This window comes from Anguilla anguilla, chromosome 8, assembly GCF_013347855.1.
Source record: "Anguilla anguilla isolate fAngAng1 chromosome 8, fAngAng1.pri, whole genome shotgun sequence".
Classification (NCBI taxonomy): Eukaryota; Metazoa; Chordata; class Actinopteri; order Anguilliformes; family Anguillidae; genus Anguilla; species Anguilla anguilla.
In genome coordinates this window covers 34647271-34668868 of record NC_049208.1, presented here as the reverse complement: position 1 = coordinate 34668868, position 21598 = coordinate 34647271, and the positions used below count along the sequence as shown (strand labels likewise).

The window sequence follows — 21598 nt, the reverse complement described above, 5'->3', positions numbered from 1 at the left end:
GAGAAACTGCATCTCCCATAATGCACAATCTCCCAGCAACCACTTCTTTTCCCCACTGCAGATCACTCACTTACATGTACAGGGCGAGAGTATAAGACCCTGTCCAGCTAATATAGACAGACTACTCCATTGTGAGGCTGCTTCAAACTGCACCAGTTAGGTCTAAATGTAGTACCAGCCTGGGGGGTTTCCACAAATCAGGGTTACTGAGTTAGCTGTATAATTGTTTTGAGTAAACCCCCGAACAGCTCTTTTTACTTCAGTCCATGTGCCATATTTTGGATAGTTCTGGGTTTTACTCAGTGCATTTATCCAGCTAACTCAGTAATCCTGCTTTATGAAACAGGGCCCTGTAGTTTCCTCTCCCTCATTATACTGTAGTGCTTTTATATGAGGAGCAAAACAGCACTCCCTGTGGTCACACATTGTAATGGCAGCTTGTGCCATGTTTAGAACAGCAACCCGTAGTGGTGTCCTCTACAGTCAAACAACACAGATTTATTGAAAATTTGGAAGGGAGCACAGGGTCAGTCCTGTATTACTTATTCAAATTTGGCCAAAATTGTACTTAAATTAGTCTTTAATACGCATGAAAATTCCTCCTATTGTAAATCATGACAATACTTAAGAACAATGCTTTTTCTCACTCCTACATCCATGCAAACGAAAGAGAGTAATATCCAGAAGTGTGTCATTGCTGTTCAAGAACCAAGGGTGAAAGCGGAGTTAATGGGGAAAATGGATCTGAGTTTGGAGTTTGGGAAAGAGGAGGAGGAACACTGCAGGTGGGCATGAGAGCATTCCTCCCCTCAGAGTTCTTTATCAACAGAAATTATATCTGGCTTAAGATGCAGAGAAGCGGATAAGCATCCACAGGACAAAATGGCCACCCTTGGTGTCATACTGGTAAGTTGGTGAACACGTGCATGATTTACTGCTGAATTGCAAAATTTCTGTGCATTCAGGAAAAATACCAACCCCACCCTCCCAATCTGTGCTCTGTAGGCTTTAGCTAATTTAGCTACTTGATATGTGGTATTAATATCTAATTATCTTCTGCAACTTCAGGGAAAAAAATTTCTAAGAACGCATCAGGGTCTCATTCTCAATATTAAAGTAACATTGACTAATGTGAAAAAAACCCTTATTTAGATCCATAGTTATAATTTACCCCTGGAAATATCCTCAGATATGTACAAACTTTACATCCAAGATATTTCATTTGTGCGTGTTGAGTCCCACCTCTGGCCCAGTGAACATATTTGAATTTCAATTCTCAATTTCAGTCTTTTGTTAAATCTGTGCATCTTCTCCTTGTGTTTACATCGTGGTGAAAAGGTCCCCCTTTTTTTTTATGTTTCAGAAGAGATTAAACAAATTTATTCTCACAAATTCCTATGTCTCAAGTGTATTCTTTCAATTAAAAGTTTTTGTATGCACTCACATTGACATTGAGAGAAATTGTATTATATATTAGAATATGAGAATAATTATTGCACAAAACAGCTCAGCATTTATGAGCAGAGCCCCTCATTGTCCCGGATCAGTGCCTCCCCCCTCAGCACCTGCAGTAGGTCCCAGCTGCAGCAGTGCAGTCTCTGTGCAGTCTGACTGAGGGAGGTTTTTGTATGGCTCTGTATCACTGTGTGAACACATGGCCACTGTGGTAACTCTGACAGTAATAATCTCCTGCATCTTCAGCCTGGACTCCAGTGATTTTCAGTGTAAACTGAGTCCCAGATCCACTCCCACTGAAACGATCAGGAATCCCAGACTGGCGTCTCGTGGCCTTATAAATAAGAAGTTTTGGAGCCTGACCAGGTTTCAACTGGTACCAGTGGAAGTAGTTGCCATTGTAAACGCTCTGACTGGCTGTACAGCTGATAGAGACAGTGTCTCCAGGCTGAATAGACTGAGCTGCTGGATCCTGAGTCAGAACTACATCTGCCATTGACTCTGCAAAACAAAACATGGAAATGGATGTCAAAGCACATTAATATTCTCAAACACTGTGCAATATTCTGGTAAATTTGACTATACATCTATGACAATGCTGTGAACAAAGTTGCTTTGTTAAAAGTAAAGAAATAAAATATAGCATGAAAATATAGCATAGAAAATCCAAAGTTAAACTGGATCTGTCAATCTCACCCTGAGCAAAGAGTCCCAGCATCACCAGCAGTAAAACGTTTGACATCATCATAATGCTGCCTGTGTCAGTGTCTGTGAAAGGACTGGACAGTCACTGATCAGTACAGGGGGTCTTAAAGTGTGTGGAGCAGTGAGGCAGGACAGGTATGCAAAGCCCCTTCCTCTATACAAATCCTGTCACACACAGTTAGAGGAGCTCTGATGTGTGAACACCAGTGGGTCTGTAGAGGGCTGGAAAATGAGCACTATTCACTTCTTGTTCTGCCCACTAAAACATTCAAACGTAAACTTTATTGTTTCTGATATTGTATTATACAATTATAGATGTGTAACTGGTAAAGACTGGCTGAATATGAAGTATGATTGTGAAGTATGTTTTTAATAAATTCACATTTTTGAGCTACGACGCTAGGTTCTTTACAAGATTCCAGAACATCAAGGACATCAGTCAGGCACTGGGAATCAATCAGATATAGTGTATTCAATATACTATTAATGAAGACTGAAATACTGTAGTATTGTGAATATTTCCTGATTTCGCTCAGAAGTTCTTCTTTCTCTGTATTTAATGCAGTGGTATTGAGACTGACAATGATGCAGCTTCTTTTTAAATAGTGGGAAAGCAGAGTAAACCTTGGAAAAATAATTTCATGTTTTTAAACCAAGTTTTAACCTTATATCTGTCATCATCTGTATTTGCTTCATCAGTTTTGGTGTGCACAGATACAAAAGGTCTTTAACACATGCAGCCAAATGCCACTAATTTTCATTTTGCACTCAATCAGCTGAGTAGACAGACACTGAATCTGGGAGCTCACATTGTGCAGCTGGTACAGGCAGACTGCAGGCACACAGTCAACCAGAGGAATCACTTTGTCCTCAGTGAGAAACTGAGCTGAATGAATCCCTCCCTCAGAAGGTGACCATACAGATAATGATGTGTTCCCTTCCACACAGTCGCTCACAGGATTGGTCAGCATTTAAAAAAAAATTTTTTTTTGGGGGGGGACTTTTTTCAGGTTTATTTGACAGGAAGAATTAGGAGGCAAGGTTGGGGAGACATGTGACAAAGGTCAGCAGTCGGACTCGAACCACTGACATCGCAGCTTGCAATGAGCATGTGTAAAGCACTCTATGGGCTACGCCACTAGAGGCCCCAGGATTGGTCAGCATTGCCTATCAGACTGTAGTTTGTGCTCTTTTATTATGGTGTTAGAGGATCAGATCAGAAGCAGCAGTGGAGCCCTCTGATTGGTCAGGGTGTGTAACAGCAGCCTGTGTGATGTGTGCTGGGAGAGCTCTGGACTGAGTGACTTCACTGTGCTGGACTGCCTGCTGTTCACTGCTGATGCATGCTGTGAAATCTTGTATTAAACTCTTTTACAAAGATTTCAAAATGCAAAGTCATTGGAAATGCATTCAACTTACATTCCTAAATAAAGGCTAGGATGCACTGAAATTAAAATGTAGCGTAATCTTTTTGAATAGAGAATCTGAATGATTCCATAATAATCCACTTTAGCTCAATATTTTCGAGCAAAGCCCCTCAATGTCTCGGGTGAGTGGCTCCCCCCTCAGCACCTGCAGTTGGTCCCAGCTGCAGCAGTGCAGTCTCTGTGCAGTCTGACTGAGGGAGGTTCTTGTACGGCTCTGTATCACTGTGTGAGCGGGTAGCTATAACCCTGCTGACAGTAATAATCTCCTGCATCTTCAGCCTGGACTCCAGTGATTTTCAGTGTAAACTGAGTCCCAGATCCACTCCCACTGAAACGATCAGGAATCCCAGAATGGCGACTTGTGGCCCAATAAATCAGAAGTTTAGGAGCCTGACCAGGTTTCTGCTGGTACCAGTGAAGGTAGTGGTAGCCACCTCTGTAAACGCCCTGACTGGTTGTACAGCTGATAGAGACAGTGTCTCCCAGCTGAACAGACTGAGCTGCTGGATCCTGAGTCAGAACTACATCTGCCATTGATTCTGAAAAACAAAATATGAAAATGGATGTCAATGCAGATACATATTTCTGATAATGTGCAATATTCAGGTTAATTTGCCTATAACATAATGGCAACTGTTGTGAAAACATTTCTGTTGTGATGTGCAATCAAAGAATATGTGAACAATAACCAAAATCACAAGTGAAAATGCACCCATTTTTCTCACCCTCTACAAGGAGTTCCAGTATAACCAGCATAAAACGTTTCAAAATTATGCAATGTAAATGTGAACAACAATCAAAATGCCAAGTTACGATGGATCTGTCTTTCTCACCCTGTACAAGGAGTCCCAGCGTCATCAGCAGTAGAAAGACTGACCTCATCATAATGCTGCCTGTGTCAGTGTCTGTGAAAGGACTGGACAGTCACTGATCAGTACTGGGGGTCTTAAAGTGTGTAGAGTAGTGAGGCAGGACAGGTATGCAAAGCCCCTTCCTCTATACAAATCCTGTCACACACAGGTAGAGGAGCTCTGATGTGTGAACAGCAGTGGTTCTACAGAGGGCTGGGTCACATGCTTTACTCACTGCTATTTCATCTAGACAACATATTTATTGCGTGCATTAAGTGAATTATTTATGAAATTAGATTTCACTTTTATAGATCCATAATTGGTCACGGGTGACAGCATTTTGACTAATATTCCAGAAAATGTGTATTTAATAAATTTCTGTGTTTGTTCTGATAAACTTTCAGTATCGAAAATGAGAAATTCAGTGATATCATACATGCACAGGAAATTATTCAAATGTCGTCTATCCTTGTGAAAAGAATGTGAACTTAAACACTGTTAGAATGACATTTTCCTTTTGTCGTTATGAGCAGGTCCTTCCTTCATATTTAGCACTGTAGTTTTCAGATGATTGGAATGAGGTTCTTTGTGTTATCAGAGGGATTACTGTGCTAACTGTAGAAGCGAACTCCAGTGCAGCAGTGGAACGTCCATTATTGTTTCATCACTGATTTATTTTTCATTTTTTAAAAATACATTCATATTTATTGAGTCATGCCTTCCATCCTCCATCCCCATTCTTTCAATGTCCTCCATCATTTTGTGAGAGCACAGAGAAACTATATCTCCCATAATGCACATTCTCCCAGCAAACACTTCTTTCCCTGCACTGCAGATCGCTCACTTACATGTACAGGGGGAGAGTACATCCTATTCAGCTTATATAGACAGAATACTCCATTGTGTGGCTGCTTTAAACTGCACTGGTTCGGTCTAAATGTAATACCAGCCTGGGGTTTTTTTCCACAAAGCAGGGTTACTGAGTTAGCTGGGTAACTGTGCTGAGTAAAACCCGGAACAGCTCTTTATACTTCAGTCCATGTGCCATATTTTGGAGGATTCTGGGTTTTACTCAGTGCACTTATCCAGCTAACTCAGTAATCCTGCTTTATGAAACAGGGCCCTGTAGTTTCCTCTCACTCATTATACTGTAGTGCTTTTATATCAGGAGCAAAACAGCACTCTCTGTCTCCGCCCTGTGGTCACACATTGTAATGGCAGCTTGTGCCACGTATATGTATAGAAGTGTAACCCGTAGTGGTGTCCTCTACAGCCATAGAATGCTGATTACTATGCTGAAAATTTGGAAGGGAGCACAGGGTCAATCAGGCATTACTTATTCAAATTTGGCCAAAAGTTTACTTAAATGAGTCTTCAGTAAGCATGAAAATTCCACCCATTGTAAATCATGATGATAATTTTGAACAATGCTTTTGCTCACACCTGCATCCATGCAAATGAATGAGCGAGATTTCCTATGTCCTATGATGTATCAGTTTTATCACAACCAAGCGTGAAAGTGAAGTCAGTGCAGAAGATGGAGCTGAGTTTGGAGTTTGGGAAAGAGCAGGAGGAACACTGCTGGGGGGTGTGAGAGCCACTCTCATCACTGAATGCTCTGTAGCCGGTAGCTCATTGGTATTCCGTATTAATTTCCAAAGACGCTGTGCAACTACAGGACATGAATTATCCTAGAATGTTTCTGGGTCTCATCATCGTCATTAAGGGAACATTGACCAGTGTCCAAAAAATCTGTTTAGATCCCTAATTATAATTTACCCCTGGAAAAACCTCAAATACGTACAAACTTTACATTCAAGATATTTCACTTGTGTGTGTTGAGTCCCACCTCTGGTCCAGTAAATGTAATTGAATTGCAATTCACCACTCCAGTCTTTTGTTAAATCTGTGCATCTTTTCCTTGTATTTACAAAGTACTGATATCTCAAGTGTATAAGTGCCAGTATCTCAAGTGTAGTCCTTCAATGAAAGGTTAATGCTTATTTAATAAAAATTGATCTTAAGAGGAAGGTTTTGGATGTGCCCACATTAACATTTAGAGAAATGGTAATGAATATTAGAATATGTGAATTATTATTGCACAAAATTTGAGCAGTGCCCCTCAGAGTCACAGATCAATGCCTCCCCCCTCAGCACCTGCAGTAGGTCCCAGCTGCAGCAGTGCAGTCTCTGTGCAGTCTGACTGAGGGAGGTTTTTGTACGGCTCTGTATCACTGTGTGAACGGCCAGCTACCACCGATCTGATGTAAACTCTGACAGTAATAATCTCCTGCGTCTTCACCTTGGACTGCAGTGATTTTCAGTGTAAACTGAGTCCCAGATCCACTCCCACTGAAACGATCAGGAATCCCAGACTGGCGAGTTGTGGCATAATAAATCAGAAGTTTAGGAGCCTGACCAGGTTTCTGCTGGTACCAGTAGAGACGGTTGTTGCTGTAAACACTCTGACTGACTGTACAGCTGATAGAAACAGTGTCTCCTAGCTGAACAGACTGAGCTGCTGGATCCTGAGTCAGCACTATATCTGCCATTGATTCTGAAAAACAAAACATGGAAATGGATCTCAAAGCAGATACATATTTCAGATAATGTGCAATATTCAGGTTAATTTGCCTATAACATAATGGCAACTGTTGTGAAAACATTTCTGTTGTGATGTGTAATCAAAGAATATGTGAACAATAACCAAAATCACAAGTGAAAATGCACCCATTTTTCTCACCCTGTACAAGGAGTCCCAGCGTCACCAGCAGTAGAAGGTTTGACATCATCATAATGCTGCCTGTGTCAGTGTCTGTAAAAGAACTGGACAGTCACTGATCAGTACTGGGGGTCTTAAAGTGTGTGGAGCAGTGAGGCAGGACAGGTATGCAAAGCCCCTTCCTCTATACAAATCCTGTCACACACAGTTAGAGGAGCTCTGAGGTGTGAACAGCAGTGGGTCTACAGAGGGCTGGGTCACATGCTTTACTCACTGCTATTTCATCTAGACAACATATTTATTGCGTGCATTAAATGAATTATTTATGAAATTTGATTTCACTTTTATAGATCCATAATTGGTCACGGGTGACAGCATTTTGACTAATATTCCAGAAAATGTGTATTTAATAAATTTCTGTGTTTGTTCTGATAAACTTTCAGTATCGGAAATGAGAAATTCAGTGATATCATACATGCACAGGAAATTATTCAAATGTCGTATATCCTTGTGAAAAGAATGTGAACTAAAACACTGTTAGAATGACCTTTGTCTTTTGTCATAATGAGCAGGTCCTTCCTTCATATTTAGCACTGTAGTTTTCAGATGATTGGAATGAGGTTCTTTGTGTTATCCGAGGGATTACTGTACTAACTGTAGAAGGGAACTCTCTACTTCACTCTCTACTGCTATGATCTCCAGTGCAGCAGTGGAACGTCCATTATTGTTTCATCACTGATTTATTTTTCATTTTTTAAAAATTCATTCATATTTATTGAGTCATGCCTTCCATCCTCCATCCCCATTTTTTCAATGTCCTCCATCATTTTGTGAGAGCACAGAGAAACTATATCTCCCATAATGCACATTCTCTCAGCAAACACTTCTTTCCCTGCACTGCAGATCACTCACTTACATGTACAGGGGGAGAGTACATCCTATTCAGCTTATATAGACAGACTACTCCATTGTGGGGCTGCTTCAGACTGCACTGGTTAGGTCTAAGTGTAATGCCAGCCTGGGGTTTTTTACACAAAGCAAGGTTACTGAGTTAGCTGGGTAACTGTGCTGAGTAAAACCCAGAACAGCTCTTTTTACTTCAGACTATGTGCCATATGTTGGATGGTTCTGGGTTTTACTCAGTGCACTTATCCAGCTAACTCAGTAATCCTGCTTTATTAAACAGGGCCCTGTAGTTTCCTCTCCCTCATTATACTGTAGTGCTTTTATATCAGAAGAAAAACAGTGCACTCTATCTCCTCTCTGTGGTCACACAGTGTAATGGCAGCTTGTGCCATGTATAGACGCTCAACCCATAGTGGTGCCACCTACAGCCATAGAATGCTGATTACTTGAAAATTTCGAAGGGAGCACAGGGTCAATCCTGCATTACTTATTCAAATTTGGCCAACATTGTACTTGAAAAAGTCTTCAGTAAGCATGAAAATTTCTCCTATTGTAAATCATGACGATACTTATGAACAATGCTTTTGCTCATACCTGCATCCATGCAAATGAATGAGCGAGATTTCCTATGATGTATCAGTTTTTTCACAACCGAGGGTGAAAGTGAAGACAGTGCTGAAGATGGAGCTGAATTTGGAGTTTGGGAAAGAGCAGGAGGAACACTGCTGGGGGGTGTGAGAGCCACTCTCATCACTGAATGCTCTGTAGCCGGTAGCTCATTGGTATTCGGTATTAATTTCCAAAGACGCTGTGCAACTACAGGACATGAATTATCCTAGAATGTTTCTGGGTCTCATCATCAAAATTAAGGGAATATTGACCAATGTCCAAAAAATCTATTTCGATCCTTAATTATAATTTACCCCTGGAAATACGTACAAACTTTACATTCAAGAAATTTCACTTGTGTGTGTTGAGTCCCACCTTTGGTCCAGTAAACGTAATTGAATTGCAATTCACCACTCCAGTCTTTTGTTAAATCGATGCATCTTTTCCTTGTGTTTACAAAGTGCTGATATCTCAAGTGTATAAGTGCCAGTATCTCAAGTGTATTCATTCAGTGAAAGGTTTATGCTAATATAATTAAAACGGATCTTAAAAGGAAGGTTTTGGATGTGCTCACATTTGGAGAAATTGTATTATCTTTATATTAAACAATGAGCGTTATTAATGCACAAAACAGCTCAGAATTTGAGCAGAGCCCTTCATTGTCACAGATCAATGCCTCCCCCCTCAGCACCTGCAGTAGGTCCCAGCTACAGCAGTGCAGTCTCTGTGCAGTCTGACTGAGGGAGGTTTTTGTACGGCTCTGTATCACTGTGTGAACGGCCAGCTACTACCGATCTGATGTAAACTCTGACAGTAATAATCTCCTGCATCTTCAGCCTGGACTCCAGTGATTTTCAGTGTAAACTGAGTCCCAGATCCACTCCCACTGAAACGATCAGGAATCCCAGACTGGCGTGTTGTGGCATAATGAAAGTGAAAGTGCAATGAAAGTGCAATCAGGATTCAGCTGTGCAGGACCCGCAAAAGTTCTCCTAGAGCGGGCTAAGTATCTGTTTTTTGCCATTAGTGTAGCTAGATTAGACTTCTACCTGTTTGGTAGTTTGCCCAGCATTAGTTTTGGTGTTTGTTTGTGAAGTGTAGTTTGAAGTGTAGTATCTTATTGGCCTCATTTGCTCTTAACTGACTGCATCAAGCAGGTATTGTGTGGAGCTAGTTAGCTGCTGGTTTGTGGGGCAATTGCTTAGTCACCAGCTGCTTTTCATTTGCTAATTAGGGCTTGTAGTCTGGCTTGGAGCGACGCTAGCGTCGCTCCCTCCCAGTTTGTGTCATTGCATCCCTATCCTTCTACCATCACCCTTCCTCTCTCTACTCCCTGTCCTCACTGCTATGCTATGTGCCCATCCCATCCCAACCTGTTCTCTCCTCTTCAGAACTCGCTTCTGCAGGCGAGGCCCCCCGCGGCGACGGAACCCCTCCAACCTTCGCTATCCCTCATTGACCCCCTGTGACAACTTCACGGTCACAGGAGGGCTATGGAACTGCCAGTCTGCTACGCGGAAGGCTGACTTCATTTCAGCCTACGCGTCCCTCCTCTCTTTACATTTCCTTGCTCTCACTGAGACCTGGATCACACCAGGCAACACTGCAACCCCTGCAGCCCTCTCCTCCTCCTTCTCCTTCTCTCACACCCCCCGCCCATCTGGCCGTGGTGGGGGCACAGGTTTGCTGATCTCTCCCTCCTGGAAATTCTCTGTTCTCCCCCTCTCTCACCTCTCCATCTCTACCTTTGAATACCACTCTGTCTCAATCACCTATCCTGTTAACTTGTATATTGTAGTTATCTATCGCCCTCCAGGGCCCCTGGGAAGCTTTCTTGATGAGCTCGACACCCTGCTGACCTCCTTCCCAGAGGATGGCACCCCACTGATCCTCCTGGGAGACTTCAACATCCACCTTGATGCCTCCCACTCCGCAGCCTTCCTGCCTCTACTTCACTCATTCGATCTCTCCCTAATGCACTCCCCACCAACACACAAAGCTGGCAACCTCCTAGACCTGGTTATCCTGAGGAATTGCTCTTCTTCCAATCCCACAGTGACCCCTCTGCACCAGTCTGACCACCACTTCATTTCCTTCTCCCTCCCTCTTACTCCCCTCCCTCCCTCCCCTCCATCCACTCCTACTGTCATGGTCCGCCGTAATCTCCGCTCCCTCTCTCCCTCCTCTCTCGCTTCCAGTGTCACTGCTTCACTCCCCACTCTTGAATCCTTCTCCAACCTTCCCACTGACTCTGCATCCTCCACTCTGTCTTCCTCGCTCTCCTCAGCACTTGACTCTCTCTGTCCTCTAGTCTCCAGGCAGGCACGCTCGTCCCCTCCCAGTCCGTGGATGTCTGACCCCCTCCGAACCAACCGGGCCAGCCTACGTGCAGCGGAGAGGAAGTGGAGGAAATCCATGGCTCAATCCGACCTGTCTGCCTACCAGTCTATGCTAGCTACATTTTCTACCGCTATAACCTCTGCCAAAATTAATTATTATCAAACAAAAATTCATAAATCTGCCTCTAACCCTCATCAGCTGTTCTCCATTTTCTCCTCTCTCCTCAGCACTCCTTCCCCACCTCAGTCCTCCCTCGCTGCAGATGACTTTGCAGTTTTCTTCGATGAGAAAATTGCAGACATCCGCAGCTCCTTCACGTCCACCACCACCCTTCCCCACTCCCCCAGCTCTGTTCCCTCCCCTTGTTTCTCCACTTTCTCTCCCCTCACTGACTCTGATGTTTCCCAGCTCCTACTCTCCCACCGCCCTACCACCTGTGCTCTTGACCCCATCCCTTCCTCTCTCCTCCAGACCATCACACCTGACATCCTCCCATATGTCACCTCCCTCGTGAACTCCTCCTTGTCTTCTGGATGTTTCCCCTCTTCTTTCAAGCTGGCCCACGTCACCCCACTGCTGAAAAAGCCCACTCTGGATCCCTCTGTCATCCAGAACTACCGTCCTGTCTCCCTTCTCCCTTTCCTATCCAAAACAATTGAACGAGCTGCTTCTAATCAACTCTCCTCTTTTATCTCCCTGAACAACCTCCTAGACCCCTACCAGTCTGGCTTCAGACCTGGCCACTCGACGGAGACCGCACTCCTCTCGGTCAATGAGTCGCTTCACGCCGCACAAGCAGCCTCCCATTCATCTGTCCTGATCCTCCTAGACCTTTCTGCTGCCTTTGACACCGTCAACCATCCCATCCTCCTGTCCTCCCTGGCAGCTTTGGGGATCTGTGGCACAGCACTGGACTGGATTGAGTCCTACCTCTCCGGTCGCTCCTTCCAAGTCGCCTGGGCTGGTGCAGTATCAGCACCTCGCCCCCTTGCCACAGGAGTTCCCCAGGGCTCTGTCCTTGGTCCCCTCCTATTCTCCCTGTACACCCAATCTCTTGGTCCTGTAATCTCTGCCCATGGGTTGTCCTATCATTGTTATGCCGATGACACCCAACTCTTTCTCTCCTTCCCGCCCTCTGACACTCGGGTCTCTGCTCGCATCTCTGCTTGCCTGAGGGACATCCAGAGCTGGATGGATAACCACCATCTTAAGCTGAACCCAGGCAAGACGGAGATGATCTTCATCCCTGCTCCATCCTCTAACCTTCTCGACTTTTCTATTTCCCTGGGGGACACTGTGGTGTCATCATCACCCACCGCAAAAAACCTTGGAGTGGTGATGGACAACAGACTGTCCCTCTCCCAGAACATCACGGCGGTGAGTCGAACGTGCAGGTTCTTCCTGTACAACATCCGGAGAATCCGCCCCTTCCTCACCACCTACGCAACCCAGCTCCTGGTTCAAGCGATGGTCCTGTCCCGCTTGGACTACTGCAACTCGCTACTGGCTGGTCTGCCAGCATCCGCCATCAGACCCCTGCAGCTCATCCAGAATGCTGCAGCGCGTCTGGTCTACAACCTCCCCAGACATTCCCATGTCACCCCCCTGCTCACTGACCTCCACTGGCTGCCTGTTATGGCTCGCATCAAATTTAAGTCCTTGGTGCTTGCATACCAGGCAGCTAAGGGGTCAGCACCAGGGTACATTCAGAGGATCATCAGACCCTACACACCAGCCAGACCTCTCCGTTCGGCCACCTCTGGACGCTTGGCACCTCCCCCTCTCCGCGTCTGCACTTCCCGCTCCCGTCTGCTGTCTGTCCTGGCCCCTCGCTGGTGGAATGACCTCCCCGTGACGGTCAGAACAGCAGAGAATCTCACCACTTTCAAACGCAGACTGAAGACTCATCTCTTCAGGCTGCACCTCTCCCCACCCCTCTCTAGCCTATAGTTCAGCTCACTGTATCTAGCTAGGATAATTTGATTATGTTAGTGTATCTGGCAGGATTGTTTTTGTATGATTAGGTGTGATTCCAGTGCTAGTTTGTACTTGGTAGGATTCTTGCTTGCTGAACAAGCTTACTCTACAGGGTTGGAGTCCTGATCGATGTGGTCACTTCTGGCACTACGATCCTTACTTTACTCTAGTGTTTCTTTTGCGCCTCTACATCATGAAACCTATGCACTTGTTGTACGTCGCTCTGGATAAGAGCGTCTGCTAAATGCCTATAATGTAATGTAATGTAATAATAAATCAGAAGTTTAGGAGCCTGACCAGGTTTCTGCAGGTACCAGTGGAGACGGTCATTGCTGTAAACACTCTGACTGGCTGTACAGCTGATAGAGACAGTGTCTCCCAGCTGAACAGACTGAGCTGCTGGATCCTGAGTCAGAACTATATCTGCCGTTGATCCTGAAAAAGAATAAATGTTAGTTTGAACAGAAATATTTCAGTAATGTTTATATATAATTGTGAATTTGAATATAAAAACAGCAAATGATTTTGTGAAAAATTACCAAACATTTATTAAAATATGACCAAAACCCCAAGTGATCAATTACAATGAAATGAGATTTTCTCACCCTGAGCAAAGAGTCCCAGCATCACCAGCAGTAGAAAGACTGACATCATCATAATGCTGCCTGTGTCAGTGTCTATGATCACTGATCAGCACTGGGGCTCTTAAAGTGTGTGGAGCAGTGAGGCAGGACAGGTATGCAAAGTCCCTTCCTCTATTCAAATCCTGTCACACAGTTAGAGGAGCTCTGATGTGTGAACAGCAGTGGGTCTGTAGAGGGCTGGGTTACGTGCACTATTCACTGCTGTTTTTCCCCATTGTGATGCAGGGACCGCGACTGCGTCTTGTTTTATTTCTCGGCCGCCACGCGGCTTTCTGTTCACAATACACAATAACAGATTTACGGCTTCACAATTCACGGCTGCCAGCCCGTCAGCTCTTCTTCCATCTCCCGTTCTGTCGCTTCTCTCTCTGTCGAGCAGCTTTTAAACGTCCAGGCTCACTGTCGAGGTAATCAGCACATTGTCAATCAATCAAACAATTAACCCTCAGTGCTGATTAATAAACCCCAACAGCCGTGGCGCAAAGTTCCGAGAGCCGCCCCGCCCACTCTCTCTCTCTGCAGCCAACGCAAAACCACGCCCACCCTACCACAACAGTTTTTTTCCTTACTGCTTAACTTTTGTGTTTATCAAATACAAAGCTGGCAGCATTAGACATTATAAAGATCTCAAAATGTGCTATTACACATTTTAAAGCTCTAAATGATTTCCAGGCGTTAATAATGTATGTTTTCTTCAGTTCTGTAGTTGGTATCATTGTGAATAATTAGCCAGACACTGGGATTGGGAAGTCCTGGATTCAGAGAGCACTGCTTCACTTTCGCTTAGATTTACATTCAAATCTGGATTTTGCCTTCACAAACACAATTTGACAAGTTCAACAATGATAAATCCCAACTTGCTAGAAGAAGTGTAATGCTATCATTTTCATGTAAAAGATAAGCACACACATTAATTGAATACAGACTAGAATTTTGCTCTAGTTTGAGATGACAAATCATATTTGAAGGCCTACATCATGAATGAAAACATTTATTTCAGATCCTCGATGGACACAGTTATAACTCCTTCCTGGATAGTGCTGAAAATCATTCACTCTCCCCCAATGTGTGTGCTGTTACCCACCATGTCTTTACTGCAATGCACAGACTCAGCAGCACAGGCACTGAGCTGGAGGCCTGTGCATCTTGTGCAGTTGACACAGGCAGGAAGCAGGCAGCCTGTGGAGGACCAAATAACCAGAGTCACTCTTACATGATGAGGCAAGAACAGCTGAGCCAACTGACACCCTCCCTTTCTGATCAGCACTATGGCCAATTACACACTGGCCTGTGGAGTTACTGGCCAGTCAGGAGCAGCACCATCAGAATTCAACACCAGATTGAAACTTCCACTTATCAGCGTTATTACCTCAGGGATAACAGTGGTGCTGATGAAGGTAAAACTCAAAATGAAGTTAAAGTGACCATTGGCTCAATGTTTTCTTTTTAAGTTGTCTTCGAAAAGAGGTCTGAGTAAAATTAAGAAAAATGTGAAAGAAAGTTGAAGAATAACCATTGTGGCTGTCCAAGGTTACTGAATGTCTGTGGGGTTCAGGAATAGTAGGAATCTGTGACTCCATACAGGAGGTGATGAGCGCTCATCTGCTCATCTCGCACTACTAGTCCGGTCACAGTCGCATCATTTATCATTTCGTCTGAGTCAGGGCACTTGAATTACAGAATGGGTATTAAAACATATTTAATATTAATATTTCAACCTTAATAATGAGAACACGATCTTAACAGCTTTCAGAACATCATCTTAATTGTTTTTCCACGATTCTCCAGCAGAGGACATTCTAACACTACTCAGTCTGTCAGATCAACGATCTGTCCAACAGGCAGGTTTTTGCACGTCCGGTTAATTAGACTCAATCGCTGTGGTGGACTTTCGGTGGCGGGACCAAACTGGAAATCGGCAGTAAGTGGCGACACAACCCGGCTTACTAAACTTTTTCTGAAAAATTTTAGAAGATTCGACCAGATTCTATCAGTTTAAACGAAGTGTTAGCATTGCAAATTCCACATTTTATCCTATTCAAGCTGTTTCAGTAGTTCAGTTAGACGAAAAAAACAGATCCACATAAAGCTCATCAAAGTAAACTACATTTGCAGAGGATATAGTGTACAAAAATCAAAGGGCATGTAACATGTAACAAATTCAACAAACAAAAGGCTCGTGAAGTCAGAATGAATGAAAAAAGACAAAGGCAAACGACTGTCTCTTGAGTGAGAGTTTTTTGTACGGCGGATAAATGAGTCTGAATCACTGTGGGTCACTTTTGGTGGCGGAACAAAACTGTCAGTTGGACGTAAGTAATTTCTCTTTCAGACCGATCACTATCGATTTTTGTTTTATTTTAAGATGCTGCAATTTTCCGACGAAGTAAATCAAAATGCTAATCATTTTTGTGATGCGTGAATTAACAAGAAATAGTAGGCTTACTATTTGCAAAATTGGCAATTGATCTCAAATCCTTCTGAATTCATTTAAATTCACTTCACAAATAGCTTTTTCTCATTGTAAACATTCCACATTTTAAATAATTCAAGCTGAATCAGGTGTTCAGCTGGACAGAAAAAAAGAACATATGCACGTGAAAAGCTCAACAAAGTAGCTAAGCTGCGTTTGCGTAAAATATTTACAAATCAAAGGACATGTAACATTTAAAAAATATGGTCAGAAAGAACGGGAAAGGGTAAAGGAAAGCTGTGTCGCTTGAGTGAGAGGTTTTTGTACGGCGGGTGAATGAGTCTGTGTCACTGTGGAGGACTTTCGGTGGCGGAACAAAATTGTCAGTTGGACGTAAGTAATTCTCTTTCAGATCCATCCTTAGCGGTGTTTTTGCTTTCTTTTAAAATATGCTGTAAATCTTCCAACGTTAGACGTTGTAAATCGAATTGCTAATCATTGTTGTGATACGTGAAAAAAAATTCTCAAATTATTTTTGAACTATCCATCTTTGACTTCAGTCTGTCAGTCTTCGTGTTTGATGCTTAGATGACAGTACCGATTGTCAGATGCAGTCCATGTCTTTTCGATTTTGTGCTCCAGATGGACTAAATAAATTGCATTGGTGTACTACACGTCCATGGGATCACAACGGCTTTATTGATTTTTGAACAGTCTAATGGTATTAATGGTACAGTCGAAGGAACTACGAACATCCTCGTTTTCTCAGTGACATGCAATGCGACTGTTATCAACGTAATTAAAAATAAATAAATAAAATAATAATAGGTCATGTCGTAGCATTCTTTAGGCTACGGAATATTGGTTTCAGTGCTAAAAATGTGAGAAATTTCAATTTTTGCTGAATTAGTTTTTCTATTTGATACATTGTAGTAAGGTTTAAGAAAAGTTGGTAATGCTGTTTTCAGACTGCGTGTTTAGTTCATAAATGAGAAGGAACACAAAGGAAACTTCAGAAAATGTGATTCATTCTGTAGATTATCAGTGTTTAATGCCATTATGCATTTATTTATTCTTTTGTCAGCAGATATTATTTAGGGAACTGATTTATAATTTACAAAAGCAGGTCAAGCTGTACAAGAGCTGGAGAATGCAATTAAACCTTTAATGAAGAGTTCTGTTGCAGCACCAAATCTTCTCATTATAAAGGGCACTCACAGTTTATAATAATAATAATCATAATAACTTAAAGAAGCAGACTGAATATTTAATTGTGTCAGGATGCATTTTATTCTGAGGTGAATCTGGATAAACTCACTTCAGCCACTGCCTGAGTGTAACGCCTGATAATTTCTGCATCACATTCATGTCTCATTGTGCAGACAGAATGATTGACACATGGGGGCTTGTCCACTGTCTGACCTCACCACATCTCTGCTCTGTCTCCCAGGTGACACAGTCCCCACCCTCACAGTCCTGCCCCCCTCCAGTGTGGAGGTGAAGCAGGGGAAGGCCACACTGGTGTGTCTGGCCAACAAGGGCTTCCCGTCAGACTGGACTCTGCGCTGGAAAGTGGACGGTACCAGTAGGAGCTCGGGCGTGGCCGGGAGCGCCGGGGTCCTGGGGAAGGACGGCCTGTACAGCTGGAGCAGCTCCCTGACTCTCAGTGCGGACGACTGGATGAAGGCGGGGTCACTGACCTGTGAGGCCACAAAGGGCTCCCAGTCTGCCCCCCCTCAGACACTGAGGAGAGCTGACTGTGCTGAGTAGGGCGGGTGCAGGCCCAGCTCACACACTCTGATCACACTGTGTTTACCCTGCTCTGCTCTCAGCCTCTCTGCTCCTTACTGCTGCACACTGAGCTGGGCCTGTGTGTGAATCCTTCCTCCAGCCTGAGCTGTCACTGCTAATGTCTCACATGTGCTCTGCTTGTGTCCTCAACAAATATGTATCCCTGCCTTCTTATTTGTGTTTGTGTGATTTTGGCAATAGCTGTTAGATAAAAATCATTGAAATAAAGATTTTTTGAAAAGTTATTGTTTTACTGGCTGTTATTATAAAAATAGACTTTTGTGCTCCTGTTGTTTTTGTGCAAAAACTGTAGTGATTCCATCAACAGGCCAGCCCTCACTCTGATGAAATCACAATTACATTCTTGCCACTGAAATACTTTTGTAATACTCCCAAGAATTCAAATAAAATAATAAAAATAAAACTTTAAAAATGTGTTAATTGAAAAAGTATATATATTATTTATTGGGTCAGTGGTTTAATAGATTTGTACAATATATTTTACACAAATGTATTGAGAAACCACTAAGAAATATTACATGAATTTTCTTTTAATGGAAAATACAATTATAATTAATTACTAAATTACTATATACCAATTTATAAGAGACTCAGACAGAGACCAGATGGAGGTTATGAGAGACTGTGTGTGAAATAACTGATCTGGAATCAGTTAAGGAGGGGCAGTCCCAGCTCTGGAGGCCTGCTGAGAGGAGCAGTGATGTGTGAGCGCGCTCAGTGCAGTTCTGTGCAGCAGGATGTGTGCTCTGCTCACACTAACCCCCTGGGGACGGCCCAGACACCTGGCCACAGTGCTGCTCTATTCCCAGATTGAGTCAGTCCCACTGAGGGACAGCAGAACCAGCCTGCCCCGCCCTGCATATGCAAATCTGAGTTTCACCCCAACAGCTTGCAGTTTCTCAGCCCAAAATACCCCACCACTGAGACAGCTGTTTGAGCTTGAGGAAGTGGAGGAGTCATTTCTGTAGTGAAGTGAGTAAGGGGGGGGGGGGTTAAGCCTGCCTTAGCATGAATATCAGAATCTAAGATTTGGGATTTCATATCTGAGTGAATTTATATTCACAACATATATCCTTATTTCATCTATACAGGACCATGTCGTGGTAGTACATAACACCAAGCATAACATCACAGCTGAAGAATCATAAACAAAATACAATCAAAGAATTCAACAAAACATTCAAGTGAAAGGTCCATATTATTCATAAAGACCCGCAATTAATGAATAATTATGGTTTAAAATTAAACACGAAGATGAATTACACAGAAATGAATTAATGGTACGTTATACCAAATAATATTCTTACATATATTCAATAATGAAACTTTCCTGCATTTAATATTGTACAAAACTTGCAGGTAAAATATCATATTCATTATAATAATATGTCATTGGCATGTCATTGAGTCCTGTATTTGTTGTTTTAGCATTTCAATGATGATTTTAAGTGAGAAATTTAATCCTATATGCTCCACTTCTCTAATATGCATGTACAGTACATTGCATGTTGAAAAGGTCTGTTGAGGATACTGCTTTGAGCACATTTTTTTTTTCAGATACATCAATGTCAGCACAGAAGGCATTCATGTGAGAGCAGAGAGGTGTATTAGAAGGAAGGCAGTTTCTGTGAAGCAGATTCATCTTTGATTAGTTGATGAGGGAATGAATGAAATAAATACAGTGTAGAATTCACACAGTAGTCAAAATCAGGAGGTTGCATACATATTACTAAATCATGACAGTTATTGTATGTGTTTGTATACGGACTGATACAGTAATAACTTTCTGTATAGAGTGTGTAAGACCCCTTGTATGTTCAGTATCCCATCTTTGAAAATTCAAGGTACAACATTCTACACTTGTTCACTAAATTCAAAATTGTTCTGTCAATAATAATCAAGAATTGAATCCATATCTGAAATATAATTCATGCATATGCAATTGCTTGATGCGGAAATCTCCCATATATACTAACATATGACTTAGACAGAGAATTACATTTTTGCAGATTGTGCAAAGTAACATGGTTAGAACTGATAAGAATATTGCATACTTTAAACTTGGAAGCCGTGGATGAAAGGGCAAATGCAATCAAATCACAGGTTTTTCTGACACAATCACAACATTTTTAGGAAAATAATTATAAGACCAATCAAAGGAATTATCTCACAGCAAAATGTAAAATCTGGTACTATGTTTCAGTCCAGCACAGCTGAGATCCCATCTGGAAAGAAACAAAATTGATGTGAATTTTCATTCTGAAAGCACTTAATTTGAAAACCCACTCATTCCACCTCTGGATGAAAGTACACATTTTCTGCTTCTGGGAGAACTTAGAGACACCAGGGCATAGTCCAAATTCAGTCTCCTAATTATTGTATCCTCAAAGCATGTACTGTCTACTAAACACAAAACTGTGAGTACTTAATCCAGCTATTTTTGAGTGTACTCCATTTTTGGAAATTTGCATTAATGTACGACCTTTTAACAAAACATATCCTACTAGAATGATCAGTAGTAAGCAAGTGTGCTGATTCAGACAGCCTTGGTGATCATTGCTACTTGTGAGCTGATATACACTGTGATGCCTGTGATGTTGTGGTACAGAAGTGTGTGTGTTCTGGTATGTTCTGGTATGTTCTGGTGTGTTCTGGTGTGTTCAGCAGCAGCTCTGCTATGGGTTCTGTGTGTGACACAGAGCAGCTCCTCTTCAGCACAAAGAGGTGCGCATTCAGGGCTGAAGCTCATTGTCGCCCCCTACTGGTCTGCTGGCAATTTGTCACAGACCCGTGACTCCCCCCTCAGCACCTGCAGTAGGTCCCAGCTGCAGCAGTGCAGTCTCTGTGCAGTCTGACTGAGAGAGGTTTTTGTACGGCTCTGTATCACTGTGTGAACGGCCAGCTACCACCAATCTGATGTATACTCTTGCAGTAATAATCTCCTGCATCTTCAGCCTGGACTCCAGTGATTTTCAGTGTGAACTGAGTCCCAGATCCACTCCCACTGAAACGATCAGGAATCCCAGACTGGCGTGTTGTGGCATAATAAATCAGAAGTTTAGGAGCCTGACCAGGTTTCTGCAGGTACCAGCTGAGGTAGTTGCCATTGTAAACGCTCTGACTGACTGTACAGCTGATAGAGACAGTGTCTCCCAGCTGAACAGACCGAGCAGCTGGAGCCTGAGTCAGGGCTATATCTGCCATTGATTCTGAAAAAGAAAAAAATGGAAATGGATGTCAATGCATATTAATATTTTCAAACAATTTGTTAAATTCTGATACATTTGACTAGTCTATGATGGCAACTTTTGTGAAAAATGTTGTTTTTTTGTGAAAAGAAACAAACAAAATTGTGAACAACAAAAAAAATCTCAAGGTAAGATGGATCCATCTTTCTCACCCTGTACAAGGAGTCCCAGCATCACCAGCAGTAAAACGCTTGACATCGCCATAATGCTGCCTGTGTCAGAGTCTGTGAAAGGACTGAACAGTCACTGATCAGTACTGGGGGTCTTAAAGTGTGTGGAGCAGTGAGGCAGGACAGGTATGCAAAGCCCCTTCCTCTATACAAATCCTGTCACACACAGTTAGAGGAGCTCTGATGTGTGAACAGCAGTGGGTCTGTAGAGGGCTGGGACACACACTATTCACTGATGTTTTTATCCAGACAGCATATTTATAGTATGCATTTAGGGAATTAATTCTGAAATTAGATTGCACTTTTATACATCCATAAT

At 42.8% G+C, this 21598-nt stretch overlaps 1 long non-coding RNA gene and 2 gene segments (V, D, J or C); 1 reads left to right on the top strand and 2 right to left on the bottom strand.

Moving 5' to 3' along the window:
- Window positions 1-3806: 3806 nt before the first annotated feature.
- Window positions 3807-7270, bottom strand: LOC118233512. The segment is given in 2 exon segments: window positions 3807-4126; window positions 7182-7270. Coding segments are annotated over 2 exon segments (372 nt in total).
- A 6055-nt stretch (window positions 7271-13325) lies between these two features.
- LOC118233548 lies at window positions 13326-13628 on the bottom strand. Its single transcript, XR_004766533.1, has 2 exons — window positions 13598-13628; window positions 13326-13427 (listed from the first exon to the last, which is right to left on the bottom strand). It is a non-coding gene; the product is annotated as an uncharacterized LOC118233548 (long non-coding RNA).
- A 1276-nt stretch (window positions 13629-14904) lies between these two features.
- On the top strand, window positions 14905-17990 carry LOC118233636. The segment is given in 3 exon segments: window positions 14905-15033; window positions 15506-15557; window positions 17500-17990. Coding segments are annotated over 3 exon segments (501 nt in total).
- Window positions 17991-21598: the final 3608 nt, after the last annotated feature.